The sequence below is a fragment of the Phyllostomus discolor genome, chromosome 2, assembly GCF_004126475.2.
Source record: "Phyllostomus discolor isolate MPI-MPIP mPhyDis1 chromosome 2, mPhyDis1.pri.v3, whole genome shotgun sequence".
Classification (NCBI taxonomy): Eukaryota; Metazoa; Chordata; class Mammalia; order Chiroptera; family Phyllostomidae; genus Phyllostomus; species Phyllostomus discolor.
The window spans coordinates 138758258-138773609 of record NC_040904.2 but is presented as its reverse complement, the minus strand read 5'-3'; the positions used below and the strand labels follow the sequence as shown (position 1 = coordinate 138773609).

The following is a 15352-nucleotide window of genomic DNA, read 5'->3' as shown; positions in this document are numbered from 1 at the left end:
CCCACCCTCCCCACTTCCCTCCCATTACCACCCTCCCCTTAGTTTATGACCATGTGCCCTTTAAGTTTGTTCCTGTGAGCCCTTCCCACTTACCCCTTAAATTCCCTCTTCTCTCCCCTCCCGTCACCGTGAGCCTGTCCTCTATTTCAGTGTCTTTGGTTATATTTTGCTTGCTTCTTTGTTTTGTTATTTAGGTTCCTGTTAAAGGTGAGATCATACGGTATTTGTCTTTCACTGCCTGGCTTGTTTCGCTAAGCATAATGTTTTCCAGCTCCATCCGCACTGTTGCAAAGGGTAGGAGCTCCTTCTTTCTTTCTGCTGCATAGAATTCCATTGTGTAAATGTACCATAGTTTTTTGATCCATTCATTTAGTGATGGGCAACTTGGTTGCTTCCAGCATCTAGCTATTGTAAATTGTGCTGCTATAAACATTGGGATGCATAGGTTCTTTTGAATTGGTGTTTTAGTATTCTTAGGATAGAGTCCCAGCAGTGGAATTTCTGGGTCAAAAGGCAGATCCATTTTTAGTTTCCTGAGGAAGTTCCATACTGCTTTCCATAGTGGTTGTACCAGTCTGCAGTCCCACCAGCAGTGCACTATGGTCCCCTTTTCTCCACAACCTCTCCAACACTTGTTGTTTGTTGCTTTGTTTATGATGGCCATTCTGACTGGTGTGAAGTGGTATCTCATTGTGGTTTTAATTTGCATCTCTCTGATAGCTAGCGATATTGAACATCGTTTCATGTGTCTTTGGATTTTCTGTATGTCCTCCTTGGAGAAGTGTCTGTTCAAGTCCTTTGACCACTTTTTAATTGGATTTCTTGTCTTCTTAGAGTGCAGTTGTGTAAGTTCTTTATATATTTTGGAGATTAAACCCTTGTCTGAGGTATCATTGGCAAATATGTTTTCCCATACAGTTGGTTCTCTTTTAATTTTGATACTGTTTTCTTTAGCTGTGCGGAAGCTTTTAATTTTGATGAGGTTCCATTTGTTTATTCTTTCCTTTATGTCCCTTGCTCTAGGGGACAGGTCAGTAAAAAAGTTTCTGCGTGAAATATCTGAGATTTTCCTACCTACGTTCTCCTCTAGGACTTTAATGGTGTCACGTTTTATATTTAAGTCTTTTATCCACCTTGAATTTATTTTTGTATATGGTGTAAGTTGGTGCTCAAGTTTCATTTTTTTGCACGTGGCTGTCCAGTTCTCCCAACACCATTTGTTGAAGAGGCTATTTTTATCCCATTTAATGTTGCTGCCTCCTTTGTCAAATATTAATTGACCATAGAGACTTGGGTTTATTTCTGGGCTCTCTGTTCTGTTCCATTGGTCTATGTGCCTGTTTTTATGCCAGTACCAGGCTGTTTTGATTACAGTGGCCTTGCAGTATAGTTTAGTGTTGGGTATTGTGACCCCTCCTACTTTACTCTTCTTTCTCAAAATTGCAGCAGCTATTTGGGGTCGTTTATAATTCCATATAAATTTTTGAAGTGTTTGTTCTATGTCTGTGAAATATGCCATTGGTACTTTAATAGGAATTGCATTGAATGTGTAAATTGCTTTGGGTAGTATGGACATTTTAATGATATTAATTCTTCCAATCCATGAACATGGTATACGTTTCCATTTGTTTGTGTCTTCCTTGATTTCTTTCTTCAGTGTTATGTAGTTTTCTGAATACAGGTCTTTTACCTCTTTGGTTAGGTTTATTCCTAGGTATTTTATTTTTCTTTTTGCTATTTCAAATGGGATTTTTTCCTTGATTTCTGTTTCTGCTGTTTCATTGTTGGTGTACAGAAATGCCTTTGATTTCTGGATATTGACTTTGTACCCCGCTGTTTTGCCAAATTCATTTATTAGGTCAAGCAGTTTTTTGGTAGAGTCTATAGAATTTTCTATGTATACTATCATGTCATCTGCAAACAGTGACAGTTTTGTTTCCTCCTTTCTGATTTGAATGCCTTTTATTTCTTTTTCTTGTCTGATTGCTGTGGCTAAAACTTCCAGTACTATATTGAACAGAAGTGGTGAAAGTGGACAGCCTTGCCTTATTCCTGATCTTAGTGGAAAAGATTTTAATTTTTGCCCATTGAGTATGATGTTGGCTGTAGGTCTCTCATATATGGCCTTTATTATGTTGAGGAATGCTCCCTCTATTCCCACTTTGCTGAGTGTTTTTATCATGAATGGGTGCTGTATCTTGTCAAATGCTTTTTCTGCATCAATTGATATGATCATGTGGTTTTTGTCTTTGCTTTTGTTTATGTGATGTATTACATTCACTGACTTGCGAATATTGAACCATCCTTGCATCCCTGGGATGAATCCCACTTGGTCATGGTGTATGATCTTTTTAATGTATTGTTGGATGCGGTTTGCCAGGATTTTGTTGAGGATTTTAGCGTCAATGTTCATCAGTGATATTGGCCTGAAGTTTTCTTTCTTTGTTGTGTCTTTATCTGGTTTTGGAATTAGGATGATGTTGGCCTCATAAAGAGTTTGGGAGACTCCCATCTTTTGGGATTTTTTGGAATAGTCTGTGAAGGATAGGGGTTAGCTCTTCCTTAAATGCTTTGTAGAATTCTCCTGTGAAACCATCTGGTCCCGGGCTTTTGTGTGTTGGGAGTTTTTTGATTACTGCTTCAGTTTCTTTTGTTGTTATTGGTCTGTTCAGGCTTTCTGCTTCTTTTTCATTGAGTTTTGGAAGATTATATTTTTCTAGAAAGTTGTCCATTTCACCTAGGTTTTCAAATTTCTTGGCATACAGTTCTTTGTAGTAATTTCTTACAATCCTTTGTATTTCTGTGGTATCTGTTGTAATCTCTCCTCTTTCATTTCTGATTGTGTTTATTTGGGTCTTCTCTCTTTTTTTCTTGATGAGTCTGCTTAAAGGCTTGTCAATTTTGTTTATCTTTTCAAAGATCCAGCTCTTGGATTCACTGATCCTTAGAATTGTGCTTTTAGTCTCTATGTCATTTAATTCTGCTCTGATCTTGGTTATTTCCTTCCTTCTGCTTGCTCTGGGCTGCCTTTGTTGTTGTTCCTCGAGTTCTTGTAGACGCAGGGTTAGGTTGTTTGTTTGGAATGTTTCTAACCTTTTTAGGTGGGCCTGTATCGCTATGAACTTCCCTCTCAGGACTGCCTTGGCTGTGTCCCATAAGTTTTGGGTTGTTGTGAGTTCATTTTCATTTGTTTCCAGAAACCTTTTGATTACTTCCCTAATATCATTCTTGACCCATTCATTGTTTAATAGCATGCTATTTAATCTCCATGATTTTGAGTGTTTTTGGTTTTTTTCTTTGGGATTGGTTTCTAGCTTCAGTCCCTTGTGGTCTGAGAAAATGCTTGGTATGATTTCAATTTTCTTGAAATTCTTGAGGCTTGTTTTGTGACCTATCATGTGGTCTATCTTTGAGAATGTTCCGTGTACATTTGAAAAGAATGTATATTTAGCTTCTTTTGGATAGAGGGCTCTGTATATATCAGTAAAGTCCATTTCATCAAGGGTATTGTTCAATGCCACAATATCTTTGTTGATATTTTGTTTAGAAGATCTGTCCATTTTTGATAGTGGGGTGTTAAAATCTCCCACTATAATTGTGTTGCTGTCCATTTCTTTCTTGAAGTCCTCTAAGATTTTCTTTATGTATTTGGGTGCTCCTATGTTGGGTGCATATATATTTACAATATTTATGTCTCCTTGATGTATTCTTCCCTTGAGTATTATGAAGTGACCTTCTGGGTCTCTCTTTATGGACTTTTTTTGGAAATCTATTTTGTCTGATATGAGTATTGCTACCCCGGCTTTTTTTTCCTGTCCATTTGCTTGGAAGATTTGTTTCCAGCCCTTCACTTTCAGCCTGTGTAGGTCTTTTATCCTGAGGTGGGTCTCTTGTAGACAGCAGATATGTGGGTCATTTTTTCTTATCCAATCAGCTATTCTAGACTTCATTTGTCTGGGAAGCTTCTTATTTGGCCTTCTATCTTGATCGAGAGCCTTGCTGGATATAGTAGCCTTGGTTGCAGCCCTCTGGTTCTCATTACCTGGAGTATTTCTTGCCATTCTCTTCTGGCTTGAAGTGTTTCCATTGAGAAGTCAGCTGTTAGCCTTATTGGGGCTCCCTTGTATGTTACTTCCTTTTTCTCCCATGCTGCCTTTAATATTCTCTCTTTGTCTTGAAATTTTGTCATTTTAATTATGATGTGCCTTGGGGTGGGTCTCTTTGGGTTCCTCTTGATTGGGACTCTCTGTGTTTCCTGGATTTGTGTGACTTTTTCTCTCATCAAATTAGGGAAGTTCTCCTTCATTACTTGTTCAACTAGGTTTTCGATCCCTTGCTCTTCTTCTCCTCCTTCTGGTATTCCTATTATACGGATATTATTACGTTTCATATTGTCTTGCATTTCTCTTAATCCCTCTTCATCTTTCTGAGCCTCTTTTCCTTTTCTTGCTCTTTCTGGATGCTGTTTTCTACTTTGTCCTCCAGCTCGCTAATCCAATCTTCTGCTTCATCAAGGCTGCTTTTCACTCCTTCTACTGTGTTCTTCAGTTCAGAAATTGTATTCTTCATTTCCTCTTGACCTTTGTTGAGAGTTTCTATTTCCTTTTTCATGTTTATATAGTTTTCAGTGAGATTGATGTAGTTTCCCTCTAATTTCTGAAAGCTCATTGTGAGTTCATTGAACTTCCTGGTAATCATTGTTTTGAACTCACTATCTGATAGTTGAGTTGCCTGTATTTCATTTAGCATTTTTCCTGAGGCTTCCTCCTTTCCCTTCAATTGGGGGTTGTTTCTTTGCTTCCTCATTGTTCGTGGGTTTCTTCTTTTTTCTTCTTGTTTGTTAATTTGATCTGTTCTAATTCCCTTTAATTATGGTGTGAACTTCTGTGGTAGAATATTTGTGAGATTAAGTGGTACAATCTCCTTCACGTATCCTGGTGCTCACAGCTTCCCCCTATTCAGTTTTTCTGATTTTGCTGGCTTCCACTGGCTGAAGGACCTTTGAAATCCTTCTCTCTCTCCCAGCCAGACCTCAGCTGGTTTGTCAGGAAGCCTGGGCGCTGCCGCACACACCGGCTCTCTGGATCTCACTCCCACGTTCTTCCGGACTCCGAGGTCCTGCAGGTTTCCAGCTCTATGATCCCAGGAGGCACCCGCAACGTTTTTGGATTCACTGCGCCCTCCCTGGGGATCGTAAAAGGGCGCTCCCCTCCCCCAAACTTTTGAAATTGGGGTCTAGGATCGCCCTAAGCGCCTCGCTGCGTCCCTTCTGGCATCAAAGCGCCCGAGAGTCAGCCATCCTGTCGGGGTGCGCGCCAAGCCGTTTTCATCTCCGTGTTCCCCGCCGAACCGCACTGCGTCCGGGTGTGGGCGCCTTTCCCTGCTCCCTGGTCGGGCTGGCTGGAGTCTGAACCACCACTGTAGAAACGCACCAAGTGCCACGTCCCTCCCGGGATCGGGATCGCAGCGCGAGATTCAGGCCTCCCTATGGGGCGCGAGTGGAGTGGAGAGTGGCCCGGCTCTGTGCTCTCCACCAATTTGCACTTCCACCGGGCTAGGGTTACAGGCACCCTTTCAGGCTGCCCCGGGCCCTGTCAGCTAGTGTCCCTCACTCCTCCCAGGCCTCTGGGCGGGTATTCACCGTCCTTGGGATCTTTCTTCCCAGTCCACTGTCCAATCTGTTCCTTTTAGCAACGTTCTCCCCTGGAGTTGCTCACCCCCAGTATTCCGGGGAGGGAGCAGCGACTTCTCTCTCCCGGGCTCCCTGGGGCAGACCCCGGAGCACCCCGGGTGGGCCTGGGGTCTGCACACCCCTAGACCCCGTGCTGATCCCTTAGGCCCCCTCCGTCCTGTAGTAGACCTGTTTTTAATTTTTTTGTTGTCCTCCTTTTGGTTGTCCAAGGAGGCACAGTGTGCCTGCCTATGCCTCCATCTTGGCCAGAAGTCTGAGAGTATTTTCTCTAATTCTCACAGAGACACCATATCAGCTACTAGTAATAGCCCTGTCATAAGTCACAGATACCCTAAATCCAGTAAGATGAGAGAGGAAGAAGAGAGGAAATACGTACCTGTGGAAAGATTTGTGCAAAAGTTGCCCCATGACCCTTTGCTGAAGCAGTGATTCAACAGGAACACATTAAATAGGGCTTAGTGTTCAGAGGCACTCTGAGTATTAACTTATTTGGTATGAGGCTATTTTGGGATATTAAATAAGACAATATTAAGAAGCTTTTTCATGTTATACAACAGTCTACATAATTTTTGTTCAATTTTTCATGACAGGATGATCTTCAAAGAACATTCACTTCTTTTTTTGCCTTAGCTATTAGGAGGCTCAAAGTTCAATTTATGTTCGATTTCAGCAGTTGTCCTTAGTTAGGTTATTTTGGTATTTTGTTCTCCCTTGAATTTTATACCCTTGAGAATTTATTCTTTAATTAATTGTCCCACCCTTGATACATTTTTGTGCTTCCTATTAGAAAACACCTCAAATTATTCTTGAAAAGAAAAGCATATTATCAATGATAAAGTTTCCTTTAATTTATGGTTGTATAGATTTGGAGCAAATACATTTAGGTGAAAAAAACAACAATTAATAATTAAACATCTTTGAGATGGTGATCAAAAACAGTATGTCAAAGTTATATGCAAAGACCAAGTCTAATAACATTTTAATGCCAAGTTCACAGAAGATAAAAGGATATTTCCATTAAGCAATAGAACATTCTTATGTAATATAAATCTAATTCTATGTAAGAATAGCCACATTGCCTATAAAATTATCTTTCTTCTCCCAGCTAACCACAGAGAATCATTAGTTATAGAAATGTCTCCCTGCCAACCAGTAGCCCTAGGGAATAGAAGATACAATCATTGAAAGAATAGGAAAACCCATTACACTTTTTACTTTTTATTTAAGGAAGAAAAATAAGAGCCGCTTAATTATTTTATTAATATTATTAATATACCTGGAGATTACTATGCTAAGTGAAATAAGCCAGTCAGTGAAAGACAAATACCATATGATCTGACTTATATGTGGAATCTAACGAACAAAATAAACTCACAAATAAAATAGAAACAGAGGCACAGATATGGGAACAGACTGACAGCTGTCAGAGGGGAGAGGGGAGGGTGGACTGCATGAAGGACAGTGAGGTGATTAGCCAAAGAGCATATATTCATAACACATGGACATGGACAGTGGTGTGGAGATGACCTGGGGGGTGGGACTGGGTTGAGGTGGGCGAAGAGGCGAAAGGGGGACAACTGTAATAGTGTAAACAATAAAAATAAAGGAAAAATTCATCCAAAAATACTGTTAATGTAGGAAAAAACATTAATTTCAAAGTCACATTATTATAGATTGTTAGAATTATTGGTGTACAAAATCTGCAAATGACTAATGAAAAAATATATGTAATTTATGATATATCATAGATGATATAGGATATTATATATGATATGATATATCAATAATCAATTTTAAAATGAAAATTAGTTGAACTTGGTTTTTATATAGATTGTGCTAGTCAGATAGTAGTAAGTTCAAATTTTATTTCCATTAGCTAGTAATTCAACAGATATATATTAGAAAATATAGAAAGAACTTTATACATTTTCCTTTCTTTTTAAGAAAGCCTGTATCTTATTTATTGTGCATAAATTTCAAGCTTAAGGAGATTAGTCACATACATAATTACATTATTTCTAAGAGTCACTTTTTCATGTGTGCTCCAGAAGATTCTTATTGACACTGATCTTTTGAGTGATCGCATAGATAGCTTCCTCTGTTAGCCAACCTAAGACTATCAGACTCATGTCAGCCTCATTTTTACTCCCTGGACAAGATTAGCTAATAGACTTTATCTTTACATTCACTGACCTTAGTTCTTGAGCCAGTCATATCCTCTCCAAAGGTACGTCAGCACTTTCAACCCCCACATCTAATGGTGAGAACTAAGTCAGTTCTTAACTCATTTTCTGACCACGTAGGGTATTGGAGGGTTCTCTGAACAACTGTATGTCTCTCATCTCTTCAGCCCATTCCCCATTAAGTTGAAGAATGGTCCACTTTTGTTTATCTGGACCCTTTTATATAGAGCTATAAGAAGACAACTTTAATTAATAAATACCTGGAGGAGAAAGTCAAGTCTCCCACGGAAAATAATTCCAAATAATTTATTTAGATATTCCACCCTCAAGGAGATGTAGCATAACTCCCCATTCTGTAAGTATGGGCTATACACAGTGACTTTCTTTTGAAGCATACAGTATGGAAAGAGGGGGGGGGTGGAGAGGAATTTAACAGTGAAGAAGTGTGACAGACATTATCTCATCCAGGCAATCAAGGTCAACATCAACAGAGATAGGTTATACTCATAGTGTGTGCCTTTGATATAATGTGAGGAGCGTGGCACTTCTGTGGTCTTTTTCTCAAAAATCCATAGCCCTAGTCTAATGATGGGCAAAACATCTGACAAATCCCAGTGAAGGAACATTCTGCAAAATGCCTGACTAGCACCCCAAAACTGACCAGGTCATCAAAATCAAGGCAAGTCTGGGAAGCCATCACTACCAGTAGGACTAAATGCAGTGCGGTATCCTGGAACAGAAAGAGGACATGAGCTAAAAACTAAGGAAATCTGAATAAAATATAAACTTTAGTTAATAATGTATCAATATGGGATCATTAATTATAACAAATAACCATATTATAATATATTAAGAATAGGGAAAAGTGGGTATATGGAAACTTCAAAATTAATGTTTATTTTTTAAAAATGAGAAAAGCTTGTTTTTTGAACGTTTGCTTTATGTCAGACATTGTGCTAAAAAGCTTTGTTTGTGTTAGCTCCCTGAATACTAAGGATGACCTTACGAAAGAAGTAGTTACCCTCATTTTATAGGTAAGGAGGTTGAGACATAGGTTGAATAGGGTTTTACAGGCCCAAATCTAAGAAATTGGGAAGGAGGGATTCCAATTTAGACTATCACTCCAGACCTCGTGCCCTTCTTTGTCATTTTGATTTCTCTTATTAACAGATGTTTAGCACAAGAAAAACATATGGCATTTTTCCAAAGGTAGTGGTCATCAGACAAATAATCCTATGATGAGGAAGAGCAAAGAGAAAATTTGTGCTTACCAACAGACAAAATAAATGCACATCTAAACTAGGCTGACAAATTTAGGTTTCAAATAAAAGTAGAAGAATTTAAGGAATGTTGAATTTTATTGAAGCTTTAAAGAAAAGATGCTTATATCCAGAACGTTGACTCTTGAAACTTACGTAGACAGGATGAAATTGGTTAAGCATTTTAAATGTATTGAATAATAGCACATATACTTTTTAACATGTAAGGTACATTGAAATTAAAGTCACTGTAAAATTATAAGAATTGTGCAGGGGAATCTAAAACACCTGAATATGGCTGCTCATTTACTGTATCACCCCACTTCTTGAGGACCGGATATCTCCCCTAACCCAAACCCACTGAGTCTAGGGGATAGGTAGCAGGGAACCATAGATGTCATGACCAACAGTCCCAATGCCATTCAATGTGCACTTTAAGTTTTAACTTTCTGTGTATGTCTTTACCTCAGTATGCCTAATACTTTAGTATGCCTATACTTTACATACTTTAGTAAGACATACCTCAGTATGCCTGTAATTAGGCTGCCTATACCAGGCAGCACCTCAATTATGTCTTCCTTTATCTCTAGGATGTTGGTCCTACCTAGGCTCTCACTGGCTTTAACCCTCAGTAATGTCATCTATAAAATGAGGCCATAAATACATGTGTGTTACAGATATTAGAATTAAATGAGATAGCATCTTTGTTTTTAAATTTTCATATAATCTCTGTGATCTGATCAGCACTTGATTGAAAAAGTTGATTAAAGCATGAAGTCATACCTTAAACATTGAATGTTTTACTTAAAAACATATTAATATACTTTTACTCAGAAATTTTCTTGTAAGAACAAGGCCATTTGTTTTGCTTTTTGAACACAGATTTGCATATTCACTATTTGAAGTTTTGCCTTAGCTGTTTTGCATCAAACATATCTTTAATGTATAACCTACAGTGTCCAGCTTTGTTTCACTTAAAGTGAAGCAACAGGCTTCCTTTTTTTTTTTTTCTTTTCTTGAGAGTTAAGTTGATGTTCTCACCTTTTTAAAATCCACAGAAGCAACTAGTAGAGTGAGAAACAGAGTGAGAAACAGAAGCACAAACTTCTTTGGCAAAATCAGGAAACATATTAAATCTCAAACCATGGGTGTTGTGAAGTACAGTGTAAGAAAAGGGGTGCAGAAAGGTGACAGGAGAGCATGCCCAGGGTTACAGATCAACAAGAAGACCAACAGATCACAGTCCTCTGAAGCAGCATACTCTGAGCAACAAAACCAACAGCTTCTAGTTTAGGTGGGGCTTCCAGTTTGGCATGAATGAGAAACAGAATATTGGAGAGCCCAAATAATCACATTGAAAACCCGCTTTATAGGAAGTGGTATGCTGTTGATTCAGGATTGAAACAAATTGTGTTTTGAGTGCTGATCTCAGATGGTCAGAGATATAAAAACTAAAGACTAACTTGAACACATAAAATTTTGTGAGATGAGGATTTTTTATGGCTTGAAGTGCAGGCCTGGATCCATTTCAATATACTCTACTGCAGAAATTTGGCCCAGGGGGTATTCATTTGAATCAAAGATGGGCAAAGTTTAAAAAAGATTGTGGAGGGGTGGCATAATCATTTTGAGTTCTGTCCCGGGAGGGAGGCGGGTGGAGATCTTATTGGAAGGTAACACTAGAAATTGGATGAGACAAAGCCTTACTTTTCAAAGTTACACTTCTGTACCTCTTAAATTCAAAAGAAACTTAGCGCTGTAAGAAAAAGAATAGGGGCTTAGAAAAAATAGTAGATTTATTTATACATTTGCTAGAATATCTACGTTCACATCCTTTCAGATATTCTATTCTTTTTCCAGTCTGTCATTAGTTCTGAACACATGTAATTCGACAACAGTTTCTTCTGGTGACTTTCCTTTATCAAGCCTTTCACAGAGGGTCTCAACTTACAGAAACAGGTTTTCCTTTGGCATTCGTATTTTATTGATTATGTACATATACTATTTTATTATAACAATGTAACTAGCATAACAAGCTTAGAAACAAATACAGTTGACGCAGAATTCATGAAAGCTCAATTGGTGGTAACAGAAACACATAGGTGATCCAGAAGGGGCCTGCTGACCATGAGGGTTCACTGCACTGTGCGCACCATACTTTTTAGAGGAAAAAAAATCAGAAAGTAGTGCTAGTTGATGCATTTACTTAGTTAATGTTAAGGGAAATTATCTTAAATATGAACATATGACATTATTGTGTTCCTGTTGTCTTTGAGTCATTTTGTCTAGGTTATATAGTTTTAGATATATTGTTTTAAATCTTAATTCTATTCAAAAATTGTTTATTGAGCTCTTATTATGTATCTTTATCATAGAAACAAGTGAAAGTATTTTATCACTACTGATTGAAATTAAACATTGTTAATAGGATGTTATTGGTAATTTCATTTGTGATATACTGAAAAACCTATATCGGTACAACAGATATAAGTAAAAGAAATTTACATTTATATTGAATTGCTTTATGAATTTGGAGCTCTTTAGACACCTAGCTTGTTTTACATTTATTATGTTTACTTTAGGGTGTGGCTGATAAGAAAAAGTTTAACTACTGTTAAATTTATTGTTATTATTTTTGTTTTATCTTGAAGGTGCCAGAAAAAGTTATAACAGATTACTACGAGAAGTATAAGCCTAGGATGAATGAGCTGGAAGCTTTTAATATGGTAAGTCTTGGCATTGAACATATTAAATTGGGTTTGTTGCTTGACTTGAACAGGATCCTATTAAATTTTATTGTGGGGCCAACCAACCTATATTGTTTTTCTCTTATTGTAGAAATACCATTTAGGATCACTTCCTATTTCAGAGCTATATTAGGTGTCAGTAATATAATAAAGAGAACACATGGTAGATTTCTCCTAACATATATTTTAAATGCACAAAAAGAAGTTGCAGAGTTCTTTGAACACATATTGGTCTCAGTTCTGTTATTTCACAAGCATTCCTTTTAATGAATTTCGTTTTGGTATCCCTTTAAAAGCTTTCTATCACACATGCATGATGGCTTTTGGAGTCTACCTCAAAGCCACTTAAAGGACATTCTTTTCCTATTATTATTAAAGAAAAACTTTTGATCTCCGCAGTCTTTATTTTTTGTAGATGTATGATTGGTATTGAAGATTTGATCATATACAAACTCCTTTAGATATATTTTTTAAAAATGTAATTGTTAAGCTAGTTTTTTTCCTTTTTGTAACGCCTTCCAATCTTATTCTTTCCTTTAGTTGAAAGTTGTCCTGGCTCCTTGTATAGAGACATTAATTCTTCTAGATCGACTTTGCTACCTGAAAGAGCAGGTAAATTATGTTATTTTTAAATACATAACAAACATCTTTATTAACTTGAGTAATATGGATCCACTTATATGTAGAATAAGTTTCTTTCGCATAAAATTTAAGATTAGGACATAAGATAATTTTCTCATTATAAATATTTTCAAAGTTTAAATATTCATTTCATCTCTTTTAAAACAAACATGTGTATAACAGATGTTTTCAGCAGTACTGCCATAATAAAGCTTACATTCTTTTAATTGTATGGTAATTACTATACAGTAGGCAGTGAACACAGATTATCATATATGCCATATTGTGTAGCTAAAAGTAATGAAGACCAGACAGAAAAGATAATGTATATATGTTACATTTTGTAAGAATTTGCCTTTTATTTCACTTTTGAATTTTTGGACATATGCACTCTGCAGTTAGAAACTTCTTTCTGATCAAGGAAGATGGCATCTGTTTTTTTATTTTCAATCTTATTTATCTATGTTGAATGACTAAAAATATTGTGCTTTTGGTTATATTTAGGGAAAATGTTTTTTGCAGATTTTTCTCAGCTTTGATCAAAATAAAGTTTTGTGAACTTTTTAAATTAAACCCACTTGTGGATTCAGGTTATGTTTCCATTGTATAAACTCTTTACTTGAACAATTTCATTTTATCATATGTGGAGCTTTTCTTTCTTCTTTTCAACAGGCTACTCAGAACAAATGGATTTTAATAAATGTTTGCTTTTGTTCTAATTAGTATTTATATGGAGACAGGTGATTTTTAAATATTTAGAAAATGGTGTGTTTTCCTAAGCTACTGACTCAAAAAGGACTGCAAAGCTTTGGTTGTGAAGTTGGTGCGTGACAGAATCACTCCTGTTTTACTAGGTGTTCAGCGTTCCCGTTTCCAAAACAATTTTTCTTGTCCTAAGTATTATAGGTAATAAAAATGCTATGCACAAAAATTAGTAGATTGGTAATAAGATGATAGAAATCATATAAATATTAACTTCTTAATATTTTAAATAACATCTTATAAAATTAATTCATGTTTCTTTTAGAATGTAAAATTAAGACTATAAAAAAGAAATTAAAAGTAACAAAAATGCCACCTTTCAGCACTATTACATTTTTTGGTTTGTTTTCTAGTGCTTTGCTCTGATTAATCTATATATGGCAGATATGCATGCACATATTTAATACTTAAAACTGGAATCAAATTATAAATGCTCTTTGCCTCTAATTTGTTTTATTTTATTTAGAATTAAATCTACTACAGACACTGAATAATGTTTTATCATGTAATAATTTAATGCCCTGGCTGGTGTGGCCCAGTGCACCAAGTGCCACACTGCCAACCAAAGGGTTGCTGTTTGATTCCCACTGAGAGAGCACATGCCTGAGTTGCAGGCCAGGTCCCCAGTAGAGGGCATGTGAGAGGCAACCACATATTGATATTTCCCTCCCTCTCTTTCTCCTTCCCTTCCCCTCTATCTAAAAATAAATCAAAACCTTTCAAAAATATTTTAATAATACCCAATTGTTATGGCAGATTCCAGTTTTTTACAGTCAGAGCAAAGAATAAACTTGTAGTTCACTCTCTAGGTACATTTACTTATTTTCTCAGCATAAGTTCATGAAGGTGAAATTATAAATGTTAATTTTATTCAACAAAGAATATTTTTCTTTTATATGGCTTGTTTTTTATGTAGTTTTTAATATTAAAATATATAGCTGGACTTATCTCTCATTTATATCTTCAACAAATGGTCTTACTGCCAAATCACTTATCAATTTGCAGGAAGACACTGCATGGTCTGCACTTGTGAAGTTGTTTGATCCTGTGAAATCTCCCAGATGTTATGCTGTTATTGCTCTGAAGCAGCAGCACTGATTTCAGTTGAAGCAGGGTATCTGTTTGTGGAATCTATTGCTGATTTTGGTTTTCTAAACATTTATGTCATGTTATGTAAATATTTTTAAAACATTGCCTTACATTTGAAATAAGCAATAAAGTAATAGCTAACAACAGAAGGCTACCATCCATTTTTTCATTGTCATAGCATTCATTTAATAAAATAACATGTGAAAATACTATGAAAGGATTGACCTAAATTCCTGATTTAGAATGTCAGTAGGACATTGTGTTCTGAGCCTTGTTTCCTGTTCAGTACTTGAGACCCTTGATATTTGCTACATATCACATTTTGCCTTTAACTGATTTTTAAAGAGAGGGAAGGTATAGATATAGGTGTAGTAAAATTAGTTGTACTGAGCATTGTTTGCATTTTTCTCCACATTTTGGAAAGATTTTCCATATTATCTGGAAGTAAAAAATCCACATTTAAAGGAAAGAAATACCCAGAAACCAGGCCAGACATAAAAAATTACCTAATATGAAACATATTTTACACTGTGTTAATGCCCTTAAAGGAATAAGCATTTTATAGTGAGATACTTACTTTAAGGATTCGTGAGGTTTTTCTTTTTTTCTTAAAAGGATGGGTTGGCACTTAATGAAATTACTTTGTGCTCTTTAAAAAGCCACTGAGTAAAGCAAGAGTGATGAGAGAAGGCCAGCCTCTGCCCATGTGGTACAGGTTCATTTCATTAACAGGAAACCAGAGGTTTCTAATAGACTCCAAAGAGATGAACAGCTGGGAAAAGTCTTCCTTGATGCTCAGCTAGAGACTGTATAAAATTCTCCTAAGCAGAAAAAGTAATTGCTTTCTTAAACTTTGCAGTCTATCCACAGAGAAGAATAATTTTTTGCTTTGACATTAATATTGAGTTTGCAAAAAAAAAAAAAATACTGAGTTTGCAGATTATATATGTGTGAATGATCAGGAACTTTGTATCTACTACAATACTGGTAAAATTAACC

General features: G+C 36.4%; 1 protein-coding gene across 2 annotated transcripts in view; it reads left to right on the top strand.

The window, feature by feature from the left end:
* Window positions 1-14562, top strand: part of METTL25 (methyltransferase like 25) — a 102757-nt gene extending 88195 nt beyond the window's left edge. For both annotated transcript variants that reach the window (XM_036018614.1, XM_028532881.2), the window contains 3 exons: window positions 11786-11860; window positions 12422-12493; window positions 14270-14562. In XM_036018614.1, coding sequence (XP_035874507.1) covers window positions 11786-11860; window positions 12422-12493; window positions 14270-14362 — 240 coding nt within the window. In that variant the 3' untranslated portion in view covers window positions 14363-14562. The remainder of the gene's footprint in view (window positions 1-11785; window positions 11861-12421; window positions 12494-14269) is intronic.
* Window positions 14563-15352: the final 790 nt, after the last annotated feature.